Source organism: Salvia splendens, chromosome 12 (genome assembly GCF_004379255.2).
Source record: "Salvia splendens isolate huo1 chromosome 12, SspV2, whole genome shotgun sequence".
Lineage (NCBI taxonomy): Eukaryota > Viridiplantae > Streptophyta > Magnoliopsida > Lamiales > Lamiaceae > Salvia > Salvia splendens.
The window spans coordinates 7,403,375-7,422,900 of NC_056043.1; the positions used below are offsets into that span (position 1 = coordinate 7,403,375).

At 39.9% G+C, this 19,526-nt stretch overlaps 2 protein-coding genes across 3 annotated transcripts; one reads left to right on the top strand and one right to left on the bottom strand.

Moving 5' to 3' along the window:
- The first annotated feature begins 566 nt into the window (after positions 1-566).
- Positions 567-5,410, top strand: LOC121758785 (protein NLP6-like). Of its 2 annotated transcripts, none has more exons than XM_042154180.1 (5): positions 567-856; positions 1,428-2,005; positions 2,826-2,873; positions 2,941-3,871; positions 4,005-5,410. In XM_042154180.1, the coding sequence occupies exons 1-5, from the start codon at positions 631-633 to the stop codon at positions 5,147-5,149; spliced, it is 2,928 nt and encodes a 975-aa protein (XP_042010114.1). In that variant the 5' UTR covers positions 567-630; the 3' UTR covers positions 5,150-5,410. The 2 variants fall into 2 exon arrangements, with proteins under 2 accessions (XP_042010114.1, XP_042010115.1); XM_042154181.1 differs by having other exon boundaries at positions 568-856; positions 2,944-3,871.
- A 676-nt stretch (positions 5,411-6,086) lies between these two features.
- Positions 6,087-7,656, bottom strand: LOC121758224 (bidirectional sugar transporter SWEET4-like). The gene is made up of 5 exons (XM_042153641.1): positions 7,525-7,656; positions 7,394-7,430; positions 6,712-7,090; positions 6,512-6,631; positions 6,087-6,422 (listed from the first exon to the last, which is right to left on the bottom strand). Exons 1-5 carry the CDS (start codon positions 7,565-7,567, stop codon positions 6,249-6,251), a joined length of 753 nt encoding a protein of 250 aa, XP_042009575.1. The 5' UTR covers positions 7,568-7,656; the 3' UTR covers positions 6,087-6,248.
- Between the last annotated feature and the right edge of the window lie 11,870 nt (positions 7,657-19,526).

Below are 19,526 nucleotides of genomic sequence, written 5' to 3' on the forward strand. Positions count from 1 at the left end.
AAAACTGAAAAACGACAAAAAACCGTAACATTACCGTTTGAAAAATATATATATTTTATTAAAATTTGAATTTTAAAAAAAATTGAATTATTGCGTCATCGTGACGACGCCCAACGAGTGGGCGTCACGCATGCATCGGGAGCTCGCCACATCGCCTCGGCGCGACGTCGGACCCCGCGTTGCGTGGTCGCGGGCTACGGGACGGCATGGAGACGGGCTAGGGACGGAACGCGTCCCGAGGCGGTTCCGTCCCTCCGGAACGAAACGTGCGCCCGTCGCGGGACGCGTAGTGGATGCTCTAACTTAGATCATTAAATACTTAATCCAGAAAATTTTAAGGAAATCTACAACAAAACCAACTTTTCCGTACCATAAACGAACAATTAGGGAGACATTAAATTAGGAAAGAAGTAGTACTCGTACTAATAATGACAATTAACGAAAAAGACAAAAAAGGAAGAGTGGGGGCGTGGAACAGAGGAACAATTCCCTATTCTTTATCCAAGTAGACAAACTGTATTTACTACTACTATTAGATTCCACCAATTCTTGTAAAATGGAGCTGCAAATCACCATTTCACCATCATCCCCTTCTTTCTCTCTCCTCCACTCATCTCTCCCACCCACAATATGCCCTCCGAACCCGAAGACCACACCCCCCGCCGCCCCCCGGACCTCCTCATGGACTTGGATCTCGATCTCGACTCCTCCTGGCCCTTGGATCACATCTTCGCTGCTGCCGCCAACTGCGACCAGCCCTGCTCCCCGCTTTGGGCCTTTTCTGATGATAATAACGCCGCTAATCTCGTCGCCGGCGCCGCTTTCCGCTTCTCCGACTCCTCCAAGATCTTCTCCTGTACGAATTCCGCCTCTTTTGTTTTTTTCATAGTAATTCTCTATTGGACGAAGTTTTTGTTTCACTTCAACTCCACGTTGCAGAATCCTTTATTCTTCTTTTTTTTTTCAATAATTTTACAATTTCTCATGATTGTTTATTTATGTAGTTGTTGAATCTATGCTGTGTTGCAGCGAAAATTCCTTTTTCTTCTTGAGATTTGACTTGCTGTGACATGTGATGTAGATGATTAAGTTCTAGTCATAGGTTTATGAATGTAGAAAGTGAGTTCTATTTGGATTCTAAAGTTTAGTTTTCTACATCTTTTCTGCTTGGAGCTTCACTCTAACTTCTTCCAACTTTTTGGGAAGCCTATAATAGTTCAAAAACTGATGGAGAGGCTGTTTCATTTCATATATTAAATGATTACTGTATCAGTCTGCAGTCTCAATTTCCGTCTCTGTATATTTTGAGTTAGAGTAGGATTGCTTGACATACCAGGTGTTTTATGTTGGGAAATGTTTTAGCTTATGATTTCATTTATTGACCGACCTACTTTGTATATGCGGGTGATTGTGGTGTTTCTGTGCAGATTCAGGCAATCCTGTGGCAGCAACTGAATGTGCACTTAATAATCATGACAAGAAAAAGCTGACTACTCCTTTGATGGGGTTGATGCCTATTGACAATCCGGATGGATCTTGCATAATAAAGCAAAGAATGACTCAGGCTCTTCGGTATTTCAAAGATTTGACTGAGCAGCATGTTTTGGCTCAGGTATGGGCGCCGGTGAAGAGTGGTAGCCGATATGTTCTAACTACTTCAGGTCAACCTTTTGTACTTGACCCCAATAGTAATGGACTCCATCAGTATAGGTTGGTTTCTCTGTCGTATATGTTCTCTGTGGATGGAGATACTGATGGAGACCTTGGACTTCCCGGACGTGTGTTTCGGCAGAAGTTACCGGAATGGACACCGAATGTTCAGTATTACACTAGCAAAGAATTTCCCCGCCTTAGCCATGCTTTAAATTACAATGTCCGAGGAACTTTAGCTTTACCTGTATTTGAGCCTTCTGGGCAGTCTTGTGTTGGTGTTCTTGAACTTATAATGACATCTCAGAAGATCAACTATGCTCCAGAGGTTGATAAAGTCTGCAAGGCACTTGAGGTTAGTCTGCTTCCCCTCCCTTAGTGAATGTACTTTTTGAAGCTCCCTTTGTTGTCACCATGATTATCATTTTGATGCCTTAGATTTGGCATATTTTTGCTCTTTGGTTGATATTGCTTGCCGTAAGTTGCTTCCATTTCATTGTTGTTATTTATGGTAGGGGCTCCCATCCGGTGCAATCATGTGAGTGGTATACCAAATCTGCAAGAGGCCAGAACAGAACCTCTTTAGTGCTTCTACTGGATATAATTCTGTGGTCTCTCCCCCACCCCCTTCATAATACATGACCCTCTTATACATGACCCTCTTATGGTAGGGGCTCCCATCCAGTGCAATCATGTGAGTGATGTACCAAATCTGCAAGAGACCAGAACAAAACCTCTTTAGTGCTTCTATATGAATCCTGGAGATAATTCTTGTGGTTTCTCCCTCTCCCCTGCACAATACATGCCCCTCTTATATGTTTTTGGTAATCTAGTGATCTACATCTACCAATTCTACATGCATGATGACCATTCTATTAACTATTTAGATAGAAGATCCACCTGCTCTTGAATATGATAACATGTTCCAACATTCATGGGCCTTAAGAGTGATAGTCGATAGTTCTTCTTTCAAGTTTGTTAACTGTTTATGATGTAAGAGGGGCATGATGTAAACTGTTGTTAAGGCAATGCATGTTGAAGATCTTAGACATAATTTTTGCTACAAGATTCTCTGGAAGTTATTCTACTTCTTGGTTTCCTTAATCTTCAGTGTACTACCCTAAGTTTCATCATAAGTTAATGGATTCCTTCATAACGCAAAATTAGTTCTGCAGGCAGTAAATTTAAAAAGCTCAGAGATATTGGATCATCAAAGTACACAGGTAAATCAGGCTATTATTTTGAAGATTACATGTAATTCTTTATCTGAACACCTGTGTTCTTGTATAGCAGATATGTAATGAAGGTCGGCAGAATGCATTAGCAGAAATACTGGAGATAATTACAGTTGTATGTGAAACCCACACACTACCACTAGCTCAAACTTGGGTTCCATGCAGACATCGTAGCATACTAGCAAATGGTGGTGGGTTTAAGAAAAGTTGCAGTAGCTTTGATGGGAGCTGCATGGGACAGGTTTGCATGTCAACAACAGATGTAGCATTCTATGTGGTGGACGCTAACATGTGGGGTTTCCGTGACGCTTGTGCTGAGCATCACTTGCAAAAGGGGCAGGGTGTTGCTGGGAGGGCATTCGAATCCCTTAACTCATGTTTTTGTCATGATATTACGGAGTTTTGCAAAACTGAGTACCCACTAGTTCATTATGCACGCATGTTTGGCTTGAAAAGCAGTTTTGCAATTTGTCTACGCAGCAATCATACTGGAAATGATGACTATGTTCTAGAATTTTTCCTCCCCCCTAATGTTGAAAGCTATGAGGACCAGCAGTCCTTGCTGAACTCCCTTTTAGTGACAGTGAAACAGCATTTTGGGAGCCTGAGGGTTGCTTCTGGAAAAGACCTTGACCATGAGTGGAGGTCCATTGAGATCATCAAGGCTTCCATGGATGAAAAGCTTAATATGAGGCCTGGTTTTGCTGCCGCATCACCACCTAGGCCTCCTTCTGTACAGAACGGGGAAAGCAGACATCTTGATGCTTTCAAAGGGCAGTTATTGATGGGTGAATTCTGTGGTGTAAATGGTAAAGGAAATGTCTGTAGTCCTACTGGACTTCAGAATGGTACATCTGTTGCTGAAGCAAAGGTTGTAGGCAAGAAGCCTGAGAGAAAGCGGGGGAAGGCAGAGAAAACAATTAGCTTAGAAGTTCTGCAGCAATATTTTGCTGGTAGTCTTAAGGATGCTGCAAAGAGTCTTGGTGGTATGCACATTCTCTGTAAAACACATTTCTTTGAGCTTTTCTATCTGTGATACATATTGTGTACCTTGTATGTTTGTAATTTTACTGATCGAAATTCAACAAACCTTATCATTTACACATTGTTTCTCTACAGTTTGCCCTACTACAATGAAGCGTATCTGTAGGCAGCATGGAATCTCTCGCTGGCCTTCCCGCAAGATAAATAAGGTTAATCGTTCTCTTTCAAAGCTAAAGCGTGTAATTGAATCCGTACAAGGTGGTGAAGGAACATTCAGTTTGACTTCTTTGGCTACAAGTTCTAGTCCTGTTACGGCTGGTCCAATTTCTTGGGCACCTAATATGAATGGAACCAACCAGCAAAGCTCACCTGGCTCTGGACAATGTGAATTTCAGGAAGAGAAGAAAGAGGTTGCTACTAAGTCCCATGGAGCTGATGAACAGGCAGAGGCCTCAAATCATTTTGTTGGAGATGGGAGCACAAAAGACGAGAAACTCACTCCTAATGGAGGTGGGTTTGTGGCAGGTGAAGGCTCACACCGATCAAGAGATGGGAGTGGATCGAGAGAAGAGAGCACAGGAACACCTACTTCTCAAGGTTCATGTCAAGGTAGCCCTTCTCTCAGAAATGAGACCTCCCCCCAAATTGATCCAGTTGTTTCACCTATGGATGAACACCGCATGAAACTGGGAGGCTCACAGGCTGGGGTGTGTCGACAAACAAAAGAAATCAATCTATCTTCTGGATTTTCAATTCCAGGCAATTTTATACGACCACCCAATGGGACATTCGGAGGAATGCTGATTGAGGATGCAGGAAGTTCACATGACCTGAGGAATTTGTGCCCAGCTGGAGAACCGCTGTTTGAAGAGCACGTCACAGAGTACAGTTGGACAAGACCAACTCCTCCTGATCCCATGCCCGAGGACTGCATAGCAGCTCCAGCCGAAGACCACGTGCCAAGGTTTTCCGCCAGGCCAGAAGTGAAAACAATTACCATAAAAGCCACGTACCGAGAAGACATCATCAGATTCCGCCTTCCAATAGATTCCGGTATCGTCAAGTTAAAAGAAGAAGTGGCAAAGCGATTCAAGTTAGAGCTGGGCACATTTGATATAAAATATCTTGACGACGATCATGAGTGGGTCCTAATCGCATGCGATGCTGATTTGCTGGAATGCTTCGATGTATCAGGATCATCTGGTGGCAATATAATCAGGCTTTTGGTACATGACATCATGGCCAATCTGGGGAGCTCTTGCGAAAGCTCAGGTGAATGACAAGAAAATTAGGCGTATTGATCAGGCATGGTTAAGTTATGATAGAAATTGTTGTTGTGTTAGGAGAATTCATGTGTAATAGTAAATTTTGTTTATTTTGGGCAGCCTTGCCAGAATTTTTTGTAGGGTTTGGGAGAATAACTCTTTCTGCTCACTCACATCCTTTGATAAAAGCTTGTGAATATTTATGTCACACCTTTCTAGTTGTACAAGTAAAAAAAATTGCTGTTGATAGAATCAGCAAATTGCCCCTTTATGTTATTGATCGTTCATATATAATGCTTTTGGCAGCTTTATCCAATTAAACTGTCGTTCATCTCTCACTCGACATGCTAGAAAATTGATTATGTAGAAGAAATGAAAGATTGGAATACTAGCTTTATCAAAATAAACTTTTATGTAATAAAAGTAATACTTACTCGAAATTCCTCAAAGTAGTCATTTATTTTTTATTTTCTTCGATGCCAATGGCCGGTCTAAATTAGTTACATTTCGAACGCACTTGAATGTCATAGTAACTCTTGACATTGAAGAATGCACCAATAATTTCCTATATAATTAGAATATTAGTGAAGAATTAATATACTGAGCTTATTTAACAATCATTAACTAATAACAAATCCGGTATAAGGTCCCTCTTTAATTGTTTTGTCACACCAGGCAAACTGAGTCCATCATCACTCATACGATCCCCATCCTCAATATTCTCATAATTAGGAGATTGATTTCTTACAAATCTTTTCGACCACTAAGTAAACTTGTGATGATTATAAGTAGTACTTGTTTCATAAATTGGAATCTAATAGCCATAGATTTGCTTATAAGTAGAATTTTATCCTCAAACAATTTTTTTAAAAAATAAAAGAATTTTACAAATTAGATGCATATTAATATGTATTGAAAAGTAAATATTTTGAGTAAAATAAAGAGACTATAATATCACCATATATACATTTTATTTACGCCAAATGAGCACACAAGTTCGAAATCGATACAACAGCTGATGAGGATTGCTTAGCAACCGCGACATTGAGCAAAAACAGAAATGAAAGAAATAAAAATAGAAAATGGATGACGACGATGATGAAATCAAATCAAATCAAACTCCATTCAAAACGTCGCCGTTGGGGTTCCGCTCAGCATCAATTTTGGCCAGGTTCACATCCCCTCCCTGCGCTTTCCTCTGCGCCAAAATCCTCTGCGTCGATTTGTAGAAGCTCGCGTATAACACCAGCTGCACAAACCCCAGCGCTGATCCTATCGAATTCGGCACCTTCAATTCCAATTCCAATTCCATTGTTAGAAAGAACAAAACACAAATTCACCAGAAGCTACATTTTGAATGTAGAGAAATATACATACAAGAATGAAAGCATCGAATTTCAAAAGCGCGTAAGTCGTCCAGCACAAGCCGTTGATGAAGGAGAAGAACGAGATGAAGAAAGGCATGAACTCCACGCTCTTAGTCGTGGTCACAAGTTTCTGCAAAAACAAAAAAAAAATTACTGTGCAACCCATACTCCATTAGTACTAAGAGTTATGTTCCTGTAAAAGTGATTTACCATTATGGATAAGGGGGCGGCATACATCATGATGTTGCCGGCCATGCAAATGCTGCCGATGATGTCAGAGCGGGACTTGGGTTTTTTAACGAGGAGGAGGACGCAGAGGGCGAGCGCCGCCAAGAAGAAGCACTCGGCCACCACCACCGCCACCAAGCGAAGACGCTTCATGGGGATGGAGTAGATTAGGAAGAGAGACAAGTAGACGATCTCGATCGCAAAGCCGGCGCCGTTAACGGTCAGAACCAGCGTGCTGTTGGGTTTGACCATAGGCAGGCCGTATAGTATCCAAAGCCCGCAGTTAAAGAAGGTCGCTAGGTATGGTAATGCTGAGTATTGCTCCACCGCCTTTTTCTTCCATATTTTGTAAAATGTTGGCCTATTCACATCAACATATTCTGTCTCTCATTAAATGTCTCATTTTTTTCATTTTTAGTCCGTCTATTAGTATTTCATTTTACTTTTATCAATTTTGGCAATTTGATCACACATTCCACTAACTAAATTAAGTTATATTTTATTATAAAACCAATATACTAAAAAAGTAGGATCTACATTACACTAATTGTTTCTACCACTTTATTTTGTAAAGTCAAACAATTTCTTAAAATCTGAGCCGGTAAAAAATGGGACATCTGTTGACAGACTGGGCATTAAAAATGGAAATATGTTCAAAACTTACAAAGGGGAGAGAAATAGTGAGACGGATATGATATTCCCTGAAAATAAGCAAATAGATAACAGCAAATGAGCTAACATTTGAAACTTCTAATTAATTTATCTTTTATTGGTAGAGAATTGTCACCATCTTACCTAGAATGCCAACGATAGTACGAGCATCGTCTTTAGAAATCATGGCTGAAACAAGAAGAAAGAAAGAAATTAATGAAGAAAAAACCCTAAATTTTGATTTAGAGGAGACGATGTTTGGGGATGGAAGGGAGAGGGAGATAAATGCATGTTGAATTAGAGATAGGGATTGTGTATATATAGACAGGAAAAGATGAAGAGGTTGAGTTTGGTGTTTGTTTGTGTATTATTACAAAACCAAATTTTGTTCTGTCACCTGCATGACATGTATTGGCTGCGGCACTTGGAATAAAACAAGGAATTATCATTTTCTTGAAAAATAAATATGAAAAAAAAACAGAATTAATGTGGCACAATATTCTAAGCTCTCAGACCAGTGCCAAAATATTAATTCTTTTCTGAAAAATGCATTGTTACTAAATTCTGGACTGAGATTTCATTTTTTAGCGGCTTTATTCATAAATAAAAATAAAAGTTTATTACATACACTGAGTTCGAGCCAAACTTATCCTTATCCATTAAGGTTGCTGAGTTGGCAATGAGTAAAATGCAGGTTGACCTTTTTTCACAATTTAGAACAATAAATGTAAATTGGATATATGTCTGCCAATATGTTTTTATTAATAAATGCATGTGGATTTCTGTTGCACTTAATTGAAAATTTTGGAGTATCCTTACAAGAACAAATATGAAAATGAACATACAAATACAAAATCCTTTCAATTTGTAAAAAGATATAGTATAACCCTAGGAAATATCAAATTAATTAACCGGTTAATTAAATTACATTGGCTAGCATGCATTACAAACTTTCTTTGATGTTACCATATTATAAGTAAACTAACACGAGAACGTCAAGTTTCGCATCTGGTATCACGTTTTTCTATATATCTGTCACGATATATATGCAATGCAGGATAACGACCGACGCTGTAAACCTCAATGCGTAAGCATAATGAGCAAAACGAGGCCGAATCTTCGGCCTTAAATGAGACGTACCTCCGGTTCCTTATTTGTTAGCTTTTCTTGGCGGACGACGACGAAATTATTTTTCTAAATCGAAACAGAAATGAGAAAGTTTGTCGAGGTCTAGGACAAATAGAGGTCGGTGTGTACATGAGAGGCGCAATGGGATGCTTTTCTTGTATGTTCTTCATAAACAAGTCTTCCGTTTTCTCTTTTCAACAATCTATGTTAGATAGTTGATAAAATTCTTGCCGTCTCTTTATCAAATTGGAAGAATTAAATTTTTGCTGAAAATACTATGTCTGTATTTATATTAATTGTATTATAGCTTGATTTAAAATGGACACCAATAAAAAATAGGTAGTTAATGAACTATTGGTGCCTACGAGTCATTGGAGGAGGTTGTACACCATTAAGTTATGTGCACTGGGTAGTACCGGTTGGTAATTAAGGGTATTTAGTAAATTTAGGGAATGGTTTTGAGTATGTGGATATTATTCAATGTGACATGTACCATGTAATAAGTTAAAGAAGGTTAGGGAGAAAATCGTGTTTAGTGGAAGGTTTCTCATGGTAACAACGTGAAAATGTGAATGTGGCATGCATTTTCTGTTGGCTTTGGAAGTCCATTAATATAGCATTTTGGTAGTTACTAGTATTTTAAATCTTTATCTAAAAAAGAAGGGGGCTTGCTGAATTATGGTTCGTACTAGGAAAGAGGAAATGAAATGAATAAACGAGAAACAAAATATGAGAAGGAAGAGCGTACAACAATTAAAATATTTAATTTAGTACAATAGTATAATGTTATTTTGTGATCAACAATGTGATATCGTTTTAATTGATGTGTGATACACATAAATTTTACATGTTTTTAAATACTCCCTTTGTCTGGTCTCATTGAATATGATCTACTTTTCTTTTAAGTTTGTTCAAATTAAGATGACGCACTTTACTATTTATTAAATCTTTTATCTAAAAATTGGAGGGCTTGTTGAATTATGATCCGCACTAGGAAAGAGAAAAAGGAATGAATAAACGAGAAACAAAATATGAGAAGGAAGAGTGTACAACAATTGAAATATTTAATTCAGTATAATATAATGTTATTTTGTTGTCTAATTGTGATATTATTTTAATTGACATCTAATACACACGAATTTTACATGTTTTTAGTGGTTAAATTTGATTTGATTAAATATTAAGTTTAGCATATTTTCTATATTCCTAATTCGGTTGTTTGATCATTTTAGGTGGTTATAGTAAAAATGTCTTAACAGAAATAAAACAAAAGGTAATAATAATACTCCCTCCGTCCCATTCAAGATGACCACATTCTTGAGTGGCATTGGACTTTAAGAAATGTTGTTAGGTGAAATAAAGTAGAGAGGAAAAATGTACTTGAATATTTTAATGAAGATAGGGGGTTATTTCCAAAATTGGAAAATGACCATCTTGATTGGGACAACAAAAAAGGAAAGATGAACATCTTGAATGGGACGGGGAGAGTATAATTGTCACGACCGTATTTTGCTAAGGATAGCGAAAGCGGGTAGGAAGAACTTGAGAAACTTGCCCAACGGCCGAATTGAATAGATATCATAGAAAAGAAGCAAAGTATTCAATTACATGGTCTTGGAAATAGGATAAACATCCCATCAATAAATCAAAGTTCGATGGTGAGATTATGAAATTCTCAATTCACAAAAGGACAGCGAAATGAGTCCTTACTAAACGACTTCGTGTATGAAGACATGAATCGTTGGAAGATCCACTTGATTATTTAATAACATCGACTCCGATCATTACTTCATCCTCTTGACGTTCAACCTGCACATTTATAAATACATGCAGGGTTAAGTACAGGAATACTCAGTGGACACGTGCCGAAAGCAAAACATACATTATATAGTTGTCAAGCCATCACAGTAACACATGGGGGTTTTTCTTAAAAGGCCCAAGCTTACTAAATTCTTTTGTGAGCTAAAAGTTCGACTGCAGACTATGTTCTTTCATAATTCATAATTCATCATTCATCATTCCATTTATCATTTATCATTCCATTCATCATTCATAATTCGACATATCTAAACATTCAAGTGCCAGGAAGGTGGTCACCTCCCAAGGTATCCCATCATTCCATTCCATTCCATTCAAGTGCCGGGGAGGTGGTCACCTCCCACGGTCACCCATCATTCCATTCCATTCCATTCCATTCATCAAAACGAACATTTATGGCATGACAACAACTTGAAAAGAATCATAGCTCTAGTTTGAGAAAAGATGATATTTCATATTTTCACAAAGTATTTGCTTTATATCCACACTAATATGCTGGATATTAAAAGAAAGCCCACCTGATATGCTTATTCATCAATTCAATTACTCGCGTTGGCCTCACTTGCCCTTGAGCAATTTATCCTTTTGAAAATAAATAGCGTAGCACGCTAATTAGTACTTGAACTATTTTTCTTGAGAAAAGAATGTACGCATCTTATTGGATAGCACCTATATCTTAGTCTCGTCTTATAGGATCTTCTAAATCCTACTTCGGGCTTCACTACTCTGCATAATTTAATTATCCACTTTACTAACTCTGGAGAAATTCTATTCTCTCGAAAATAATTACTTGGGTACTTATTAAATAAAATATGGATTCTTGGAAAATCCTCCTTTTAAATGATATTCCTTCGGATTTTCTTAACGCTGCCCATGGCATCGCGGGGCGACGTCGGTCAGCCCTTTGAGTCTCCAACTTTATTACTTTCCTTCCTCGTAACTTAATAAATTATTCAGAAAAATTAATTAATTGAGCTCCAACTCAATATTTTCCATCTTCGGACACTTAGTAATTTATTCGGGAATTAATTAATTGAGCTCCAACTCAACCCTTAAAATTAATCCCATCTCAACATAGTCCAACAATTTAATTCTCAACTTATTTCTTTACCAAAATTGGTCCACGGTCCATTTTAATTAAATGGGATTAGCCCAAACTAATTAAAATGCCCCAAGTTTAACTAACTAACAAGTAGTCCATTTCCATCAAAAATTAAATAACTAGAACTTGGCACAATTTCTTATATAGTAGAAGCCCATCAACCACTAATTTATTGGAGGAAATCGGCCACTTCATTTAATTACATGACTCACACTGGGCTCAATTCTTTAAACCAAAGAAACAGCCTCTAATTAAAAATTGAGCCCAAAATGATTAAATGGTCCATACTAAAAAAAAAGAAGGCATTCACTTATTTTACTCCCTTCTCCGTCGTGAATTCCTCCCCAATTCACATTCCTAAAATTCCAAATGAAATCAAAAATGGAGAAAACAGCGGCACCCACTTCATCCTCCCTCATTTCTTCTCCGGCGATTCACGCCATTCGCCTTGCTCCCTGCCACTGCCTCTCCCTTGATACTCCTTGGTAATACTTGAACTTTGGGGTGCTTGAGAGGTGTGGTCTTGGGTTGTTTATATAGCCACATTTCTTGGCTGCTTGTGACTGAAACTTGGGGACAAAGCCTCCTATTTTGGGGCTGCTAGCTTGCTCCCTTTTGAGCTTTGTGAAATGCTCATCATACCTTTTTGGTGTAACTTATGGCATCCTAGATTGGCTGATCTCATGAATCCTACTTATTCATCCTTTTGGTGCTTCCAAAAGAGCTCACATTCATATACTAATTGTCTTCATTCCTTCTCTGGGAGATCCGATGATGTCATGTTGCTTGGCCATACTTACTATTTTGATAAGGTTCCAATCCTTAGATTTTTGTGTGAAGATTCTCTAATCCATTTTTGGTGTTTCACTTGTAGGGTGCCAAGTTGTCACCTCTCGGAGCTTTGTGGAGGCCGAAAATCGAGAAGGATGGGGACGAGGGAAAGAGAAGGATTTTTATTCTTTGCACTTAGATTTAGTTACTCTATTTAGCTAGTATCCAAATATTGTAGTTTGACATCTTTGAAAAGCTAAGTTGTAGCTTCCACTTTTGTATTTCAATATGAACTAATGTGTAAGCAAAATCCCACATATCAATAATATTGAAAGGCTCAATTTTTATTCATCTTTCTTGATTGATTTACAGTGAGGAGTACGTAGCCTCAAATACACACCAAGATCCCTCTATACATGGTAAGATTTACCCTAGTATCAATTACAATTAATGTGTGCAAATCAATCTAATTCCCTAATTGATTCTTAATTGATCTCTTTCCAACACTCCCCCTCAAGTTAAGTGATGGGGTCACCCATTCTTAACTTGCCTAATACTCCACGGAAGCTTCTCGAATCTACTGCCTTTGTGAGGATGTCAGCCAGTTGGTCTTCAGATCTAACAAAAGGGATTTCCACCACTTTAGCTTCAATGTTATCTTTTGATGAAGTGTCGGTCTACCTCGACATGCTTCGTTCGATCATGTTGAACTGGGTTCTCAGATATACTGATTGCTGCCTTGTTATCGCAGAAAAGTTTGCAGGACTCCTGTGAGATCAAGTCTAGCTCCGTCATCAACTTCCTTAGCCATAGGATTTCAGTCAATCCACTTCTAATCCCTCGAAACTCTGCCTCAGCGCTTGACAGTGCCACTACTTTTTGCTTCTTGCTTCTCCAAGTGACAAGATTTCCCCCTACAAAGGTAAAGTATCCGGCGGTCGACTTTCTGTCGTTTGGATTTCCGGCCCAATCTGCGTCTGTGAAGCCATGAATCTCCAAGTGTCCATGTTTTTCAAACATGATCCCATGTCCCGGTGTTCCCTTAAGGTAACGAACAATTCTCAAGGCTGCTTCCCAGTGAGTGGCTTGTGGTGCATGCATGAACTGACTGACCACTCCTACTGCATATGCAATGTCGGGCCTGGTGTGGGATAAGTATATCAATTTCCCCACTAGGCGCTGGTACCTCGTGCGAGGGGTTGATTCCGCCCCTTCAACTATCTGGAGTCCATGATTCTGCACCATAGGAGTTTCTGCTGGCTTGCAATCAAGTAGACCAGTTTCAGCTAGGAGATCGAGCACATATTTCCTTTGGTTAATGAAGATCCCCGTTCTTGATCTCAATACTTCTATTCCCAAGAAATACTTAAGTAATCCCAAGTCCTTCATCTGAAATTCAGTGAACAAGTTTTTCCTCAACTGGTTGATCTCATCTTCATCATCTCCTGTGAGTATCATATCATCTACATAAATGATTAAGCATGTGATCTTACCCTCCTTTTTCTTCAGAAAGAGTGTGTGATCGGAGTTGCTTTGACTGTACCCATACTTCTTCATTACCTCTGTGAATCTTCCAAACCAGGCTCGAGGTGACTGTTTGAGCCCATACAAAGTCTTCTTTAGTTTACACACCTTTCCTCCTTCAAACTCCCCTGAAAAACCCGGAGGTGCCTCCATGTAAATAGGTTTCGCCAGTTCACCGTGTAGGAATGCATTGGTTACGTCAAACTGGTGTAGTGGCCAATCTCTGTTTGCTGCTATCGAGAACAGTACCGGAATAGTGCTCATTTTTGCAACTGGGGAGAATGTTTCGGCGTAGTCGACTCCATATGTCTGTGTATATCCTTTTGCCACCAGTCTTGCCTTATATCGTTCAATAGAGCCATTTGGCTTTCTCTTTATGGTGAAGACCCACCGACATCCCACTGTGCGGACTCCATCTGGCTTTAGGCACGTCTCCCACGTTTTGTTCTTCATCAGGGCTTTCATTTCTACTAGCATCGCCTCTCTCCAATGGTCAATTTTCATGGCTTCCTCTGCTGTACTTGGTAACTCTTCTTCTTCATAGAGGGCTGCTGCAAATGCTCTAGCCATCTCACTCAAGTTTGCCTTAGCTAGATTAGCCACTGAATACCGACTCCTCAAACTCTTCTTTTCGGGGCTGTAGCGTTTTGCCGGAATACCCCGTGTGCTTCTTGGTGGCAGAACATAACGTCCTGTGTCACCATCAACTGTCGCATTTTCTTCTGCACCAGGCTCATTAGGAGTAACAATTGTACTATCTGAGTTGGTTTCAGGAATTACCTGGGATATCACTGGAGGAGGATCTAACTGCGGTGTAAGCGACCGAGGAGGCTCCACAGTGGACGTGATAGGCTCGGCGGTGACACTAGCTTGCTCTGTTGGTTCCGCCAGTGAGTTGTCTGATTGTGGCGACACAGCCCAACTAAGGGGTCTAATGTTATCACTCGTGTTCTCCCCCTGGCTGCTATTATAACTCTCCCCCTGACCCCGAGTTTGGGCTTGGAAAAAATATTCACACTCCAGAAAATTACAATTCATGGTTGTTATTATTTTTCTAGAGGTTGGATCATAACAACGGTACCCCTTCTGATTAGTTCCATACCCGAGAAAAACACACTTAAGAGCACATGCAGAAAATTTACTTCTTTCATGTTTGGGAATATGTACATAAACTGAGCAACCAAAAACACGAAGGGGAAGAGTAAAAGGTTCAGGAATTTTTGCAAGGGATGAAAGTACCTGCAGGGGGGTTTTCATGCCCAAAATTTTTGTAGGGAGACGATTAATCAAGTACACTGCGGTAGCAACGGCTTCGGGCCACAAGAACTTTGGGACATTTGAGTCAAAAAACAGGGCTCGGGTGACCTCCAAGATTAATCTATTTTTTCGTTCTGCTACGCCGTTCTGTTCTGGAGTATAGGGACAAGTGGTTTGATGAACAAGGCCCTGATTCTTAAAAAATTCTGCCATTTCTTTGTTAACAAATTCCCTACCATTATCAGACCGAAGAATTCTAATCGACGTTTGAAATTGTGTCTGAATTAAGGTGAAGAAATTGACAAATTTTTCAAAAACTTCTGACTTATTTTTCAAAAAATATATCCAAGTTATTGTACAGTCATCCACGAAAATCAGAAAGTATTTAAAACCATGATCACCAGTAATAGGCGCAGGGCCCCACACATCAGCATGCACCAAAGAAAAAATATCCTTAACTCGTGTATCACGAGTTTTGAACGATTGTCTGTGGCTTTTCGCCAAAACACAAGATTCACACGAAATGTCTTTAAATTTAGAAAACTTGGGAAATAGAATTTTAAGATAACCCGAGGATGGATGTCCCAATCTGCGGTGCCACAACCAGGCTTCTCGATTAGCAGATCCGTGAGCAAGCATCGCGGTGCCACCTTGTTGAGTAATCTCATCCACATAGTAGAGGCCTTGACGCTCAGTGCCACGCCCAATTATCCTCCTCGTCCTGATATCCTGTAATACGCAGAAATTAGGATGCATCAGTAAAGTACAATTGAGCTCCTTAGTCACGTGACTAATGGACATGAGTTTATGAGATAATTTGGGCACATAAAGACAGTTGGATAATTTCAAGGTGGGTGAAATTTCTATGGTTCCACTTCCACCTACGGCTGTCAGTTCCCCATCGGCAGTTTGAATCACACTCTTTGTAGCTTCATTGATTACAGAAAAATCATTTTTATCATATGTCATTGTATCCGTGGCCCCGCAATCAAATATCCACCCACTTTCCTTAGAATCAGTTATACTTCGAGCCATGTACGCAGCGGAAATGCTTTCTAAGGGTGCAAAGGGATTTGGGGTCACATATGAAATTTCAGATACATTTGGGGCTATTTTTCGATTTTTAACATGCTGGGGACTAAATTGAGCATCATTCTTAATATGGGGGGCAAATTGCAAATTCTGGGACTGATGGGGTGGCTTTCCTATATTACTCAGATTAGGAGGACTTGATTGCAAAACAAAAGAAGGATTAGGGTTGTTAAACCCCAATCCGTTACCTCCTATCCCGACGGCTCCTCTCCTCTCGGCGAACGCTGCTTCTCCGATCACGTCCGCCTCCCCACACTTGCCGCCCCCGCCGGTTCGGGAATCTCCATCTCCGTTCCTCCCCCGAGGGTTGGTGGCCTCGCGGTTGCCCCCTCCGACTGGAAACAGTCCACCGTTTCCGCCTTCCTCCACCCCGATCGCTAATCGGGCTTTCGCCTTTTGGTTTTCGTCCCACCAATCGGGAAATCCGACCAAGAGGAAACACGATTCTCTGGTGTGCTTCTGCTTCCCACAGTGAGAACACCACAATTTTGATTTGTCCGGTTTAAATCCTGTCTTGCGGTTGGGTCCGGTGGCGCGTGGTGGTGGCGGTTGATTATGTCGTTGCTGAGGTAGATTCCGGGCAGCGAAACCGAGTCCTACTCCGCCCGATGATGAATTGTCGTTCGTCGCGCCGGTTGGGAGGTCCGAGTTTGCTGCCGGCGGCATTATTTTGAGCCGGGTAGCCTCTCGTTTCACCCTACCGTACGCAACTTCGGCTGAGGGCAGCGGCTGTTCTTTGAGGATATCTCGCCGGATTCCATCGAATTTTTCGTTCAATCCGGTGAGAAATTTGAACAATCGCCTTGTCCCGATGTATGTTCGGAACTGTCCGACCCCTTTGTCGCAACAATCGATTGGTCGATTTTCGCATCGATCTATCTCGATCCAGATTCCATGGAGACGCCGCCAGTAAGTCTCGAGTCCTTGTTCTCCTTGCACTATCTTACTCGCCTTTTCCTCCAAATCATACAACAGGTACGGATCGGAAGTGCTTGCGAAGGTGACGAACAAGCTCTCCCACAGAGCTTGTGCGCAAAATCCACAACAATATCAGTTTCGATATTGTCGACTATCCACGAGAATACTATCATGTCGGTCTCCTCCCATTCAGCATAGTCTTTTGCCCCCGGTAGTGGTGGTTCTGGTACGCCCGTGATGTATCGGTTTGCCCGTCTTCCTCCGATGGCTATCCTCATCAGTTTTTGCCAGAGAGGATAGTTGTGTCCATTGAGCTTGACTGCCAGAGTAACTTGTTTACTCATCCTTAATCTTGAATCCTCTGCATATGGCTTCTCTTCTTTGTTGTCCGCCATTGCAGGTATGGATGGAGTTTCTGCCTTGGTTTTGGTCGAAGGGTTTGAGAGGGGTATTGAACTGTGATGAATCAATTTCTGAGTTCACCAATTAGGATCGAAAAGCATGCTCTGATGCCATGATAGAAATCTGTGGGTTTCATCCTAAAACCAATTGGTGATAGGAGGAGAGGCCCATGAGACTTATATACTAGTTTCAGTTTTTCTCTTGACACCGATGTGGGACAGTTATATGTTATATATTTTTAGTTTCAATTGCCAACACCCTCCCTCAAACCCTTCAAGGTGAACCTTGGAGGGGTTAGACTTTTTTCTAATCGATTGGACAATCGGTCCAATTTTTTTCGATCGGTTGGGACCACTTGGCCCAAATTTTCAGCCCAGTTATACTGCTGGGTCAGTCATTTTTTTTTCGGTTTCAACCCAGATATACTGCTGGGTCAGTTAAATATGACCCACAGTCGGCGACCCGCTCTGATACCATGTTGAAAGGCTCAATTTTTATTCATCTTTCTTGATTGATTTACAGTGAGGAGTACGTAGCCTCAAATACACACAAAGATCCCTCTATACATGGTAAGATTTACCCTAGTATCAATTACAATTAATGTGTGCAAATCAATCTAATTCCCTAATTGATTCTTAATTGATCTCTTTCCAACAAATAATATTGTGTAGTCCTTTCCATTGTGTAGCCCTTTTCCATTAATCTCTCAGAGATATGTAAATCCTCTTCTCAAAGTATTGTACCAATTTATTCTCTTTTCCTTTGCATGAATAATTTCTTATTACTTATTCTCCAAGATCGAGCACTTATAAATTCGAAAGTCGGGATTACAACGGAAATTCTACGATCACACGTCACTTAAATGAAAATTAATTTAGGTAATAAATCCGATTTATCTCGAAAGAAAGGAACGAAATTATGAGGCGTCACAATAATTTAGAGGTAAGAGTCGTGAGCTTTACAAAGCTGGTGGTCTGCCGGGTTTGCACACTACCAACCCTGTGGTCCGCTGGAGCAATACAGGAGTTCTGAGTAATCTCGGTGGTCCACCAACTTCACACTCATTGGCCTGCCGAAGAGAGGTAGAGACCTTATAAGAAAGGATTTGCTTTGCTTTCCCAAAACATCTCTATACTCGATTCTTCATGCGTTGTCTTATCATGTATTTTTTGAGTTATTATGCTCCGATATTTACATGAAATAAAACTAATCCAATAAAATGTTTTTGTGAACTCCACTTCGTTAAATTGTGCACTCTAATTGAATGGATTTAGAGTGAAGAAATTTTACTTTTAATTACAATTTAATAAACTTAGGAGTGTAAATAGACATCAAAGTAAGTAGTAAGATTTTGACACCCATTACTTCATTAGAGCTCAGAATGTGTGAAAATAACAAAACATAATTAAATGTATGATCTCTGAATACGAGTACTCCATCCATCCGCAAATAGGAGTTCCGTTTTTTCGTTTTAGTCCGTCCACGAATAAGAGTCCCGGTTTACTTTTACCATAAATGGTAATAGGGTCATATCTTCCACTAACTCATTCCACTCACGTTTCATTTAAAACTATTACATATAAGTGGGACCCCTATTTCACTAATTTTTTCCCATCCACTTTTCTTAACATTTCTTAAAGCTCGTGTTGACAAGAATTAAGACTCCTAATAGCGGACGGAGAGAGTAATACATAATTACCTACATAGAGTGAATAAATCTTTACCGCATATATGATCCCTGAGTACTACCTATTTCAATAGGTTAAATAGCTATTTAAATAAGTTTGGTTAAATCTAATCTATCGCATCAATTTTAAAATTGAAATATTAAATCACGAAGTTTTAATTTTTCTCAATTGTCTTATTCATGCACAAAATTAGTGTCTTTTAATAATATTCAAAACATCTTTGACTAAAATAAGTATTTTTCTTTTAAATTTCCTTATTTCTTATTAATATGGTATGATATTTTGCTCGCAGGGGTAACACAGTTGGTAACAGTGGGGCAAATCTTGCTGTAATGAGCCTGAGTTCAAATCTCACTGCTGTCGTGCAGTTGCTTCCATCTCTCAGGCACAAGTGTGAGCATTGGGAGATGGAGTTCTGGCAACCAGTGGGTTAAAGCCTCCCCCTT

Excerpts from the sequence above, each read along its gene's own strand:
- LOC121758785 (XM_042154180.1), top strand. The coding sequence starts at position 631 with ATGCCCTCCGAACCCGAAGACCACACCCCCCGCCGCCCCCCGGACCTC. Across the intron at positions 2,006-2,825 it reads AAGTCTGCAAGGCACTTGAG|GCAGTAAATTTAAAAAGCTC; the intron begins GTTAGTCTGCTT and ends TTAGTTCTGCAG. Across the intron at positions 3,872-4,004 it reads TGCTGCAAAGAGTCTTGGTG|TTTGCCCTACTACAATGAAG; the intron begins GTATGCACATTC and ends GTTTCTCTACAG.
- LOC121758224 (XM_042153641.1), bottom strand. The coding sequence starts at position 7,567 with ATGATTTCTAAAGACGATGCTCGTACTATCGTTGGCATTCTAG. Across the intron at positions 7,431-7,524 it reads TACTATCGTTGGCATTCTAG|GGAATATCATATCCGTCTCA; the intron begins GTAAGATGGTGA and ends GCTTATTTTCAG. Across the intron at positions 6,423-6,511 it reads AATTCGATGCTTTCATTCTT|GTGCCGAATTCGATAGGATC; the intron begins GTATGTATATTT and ends TTGGAATTGAAG.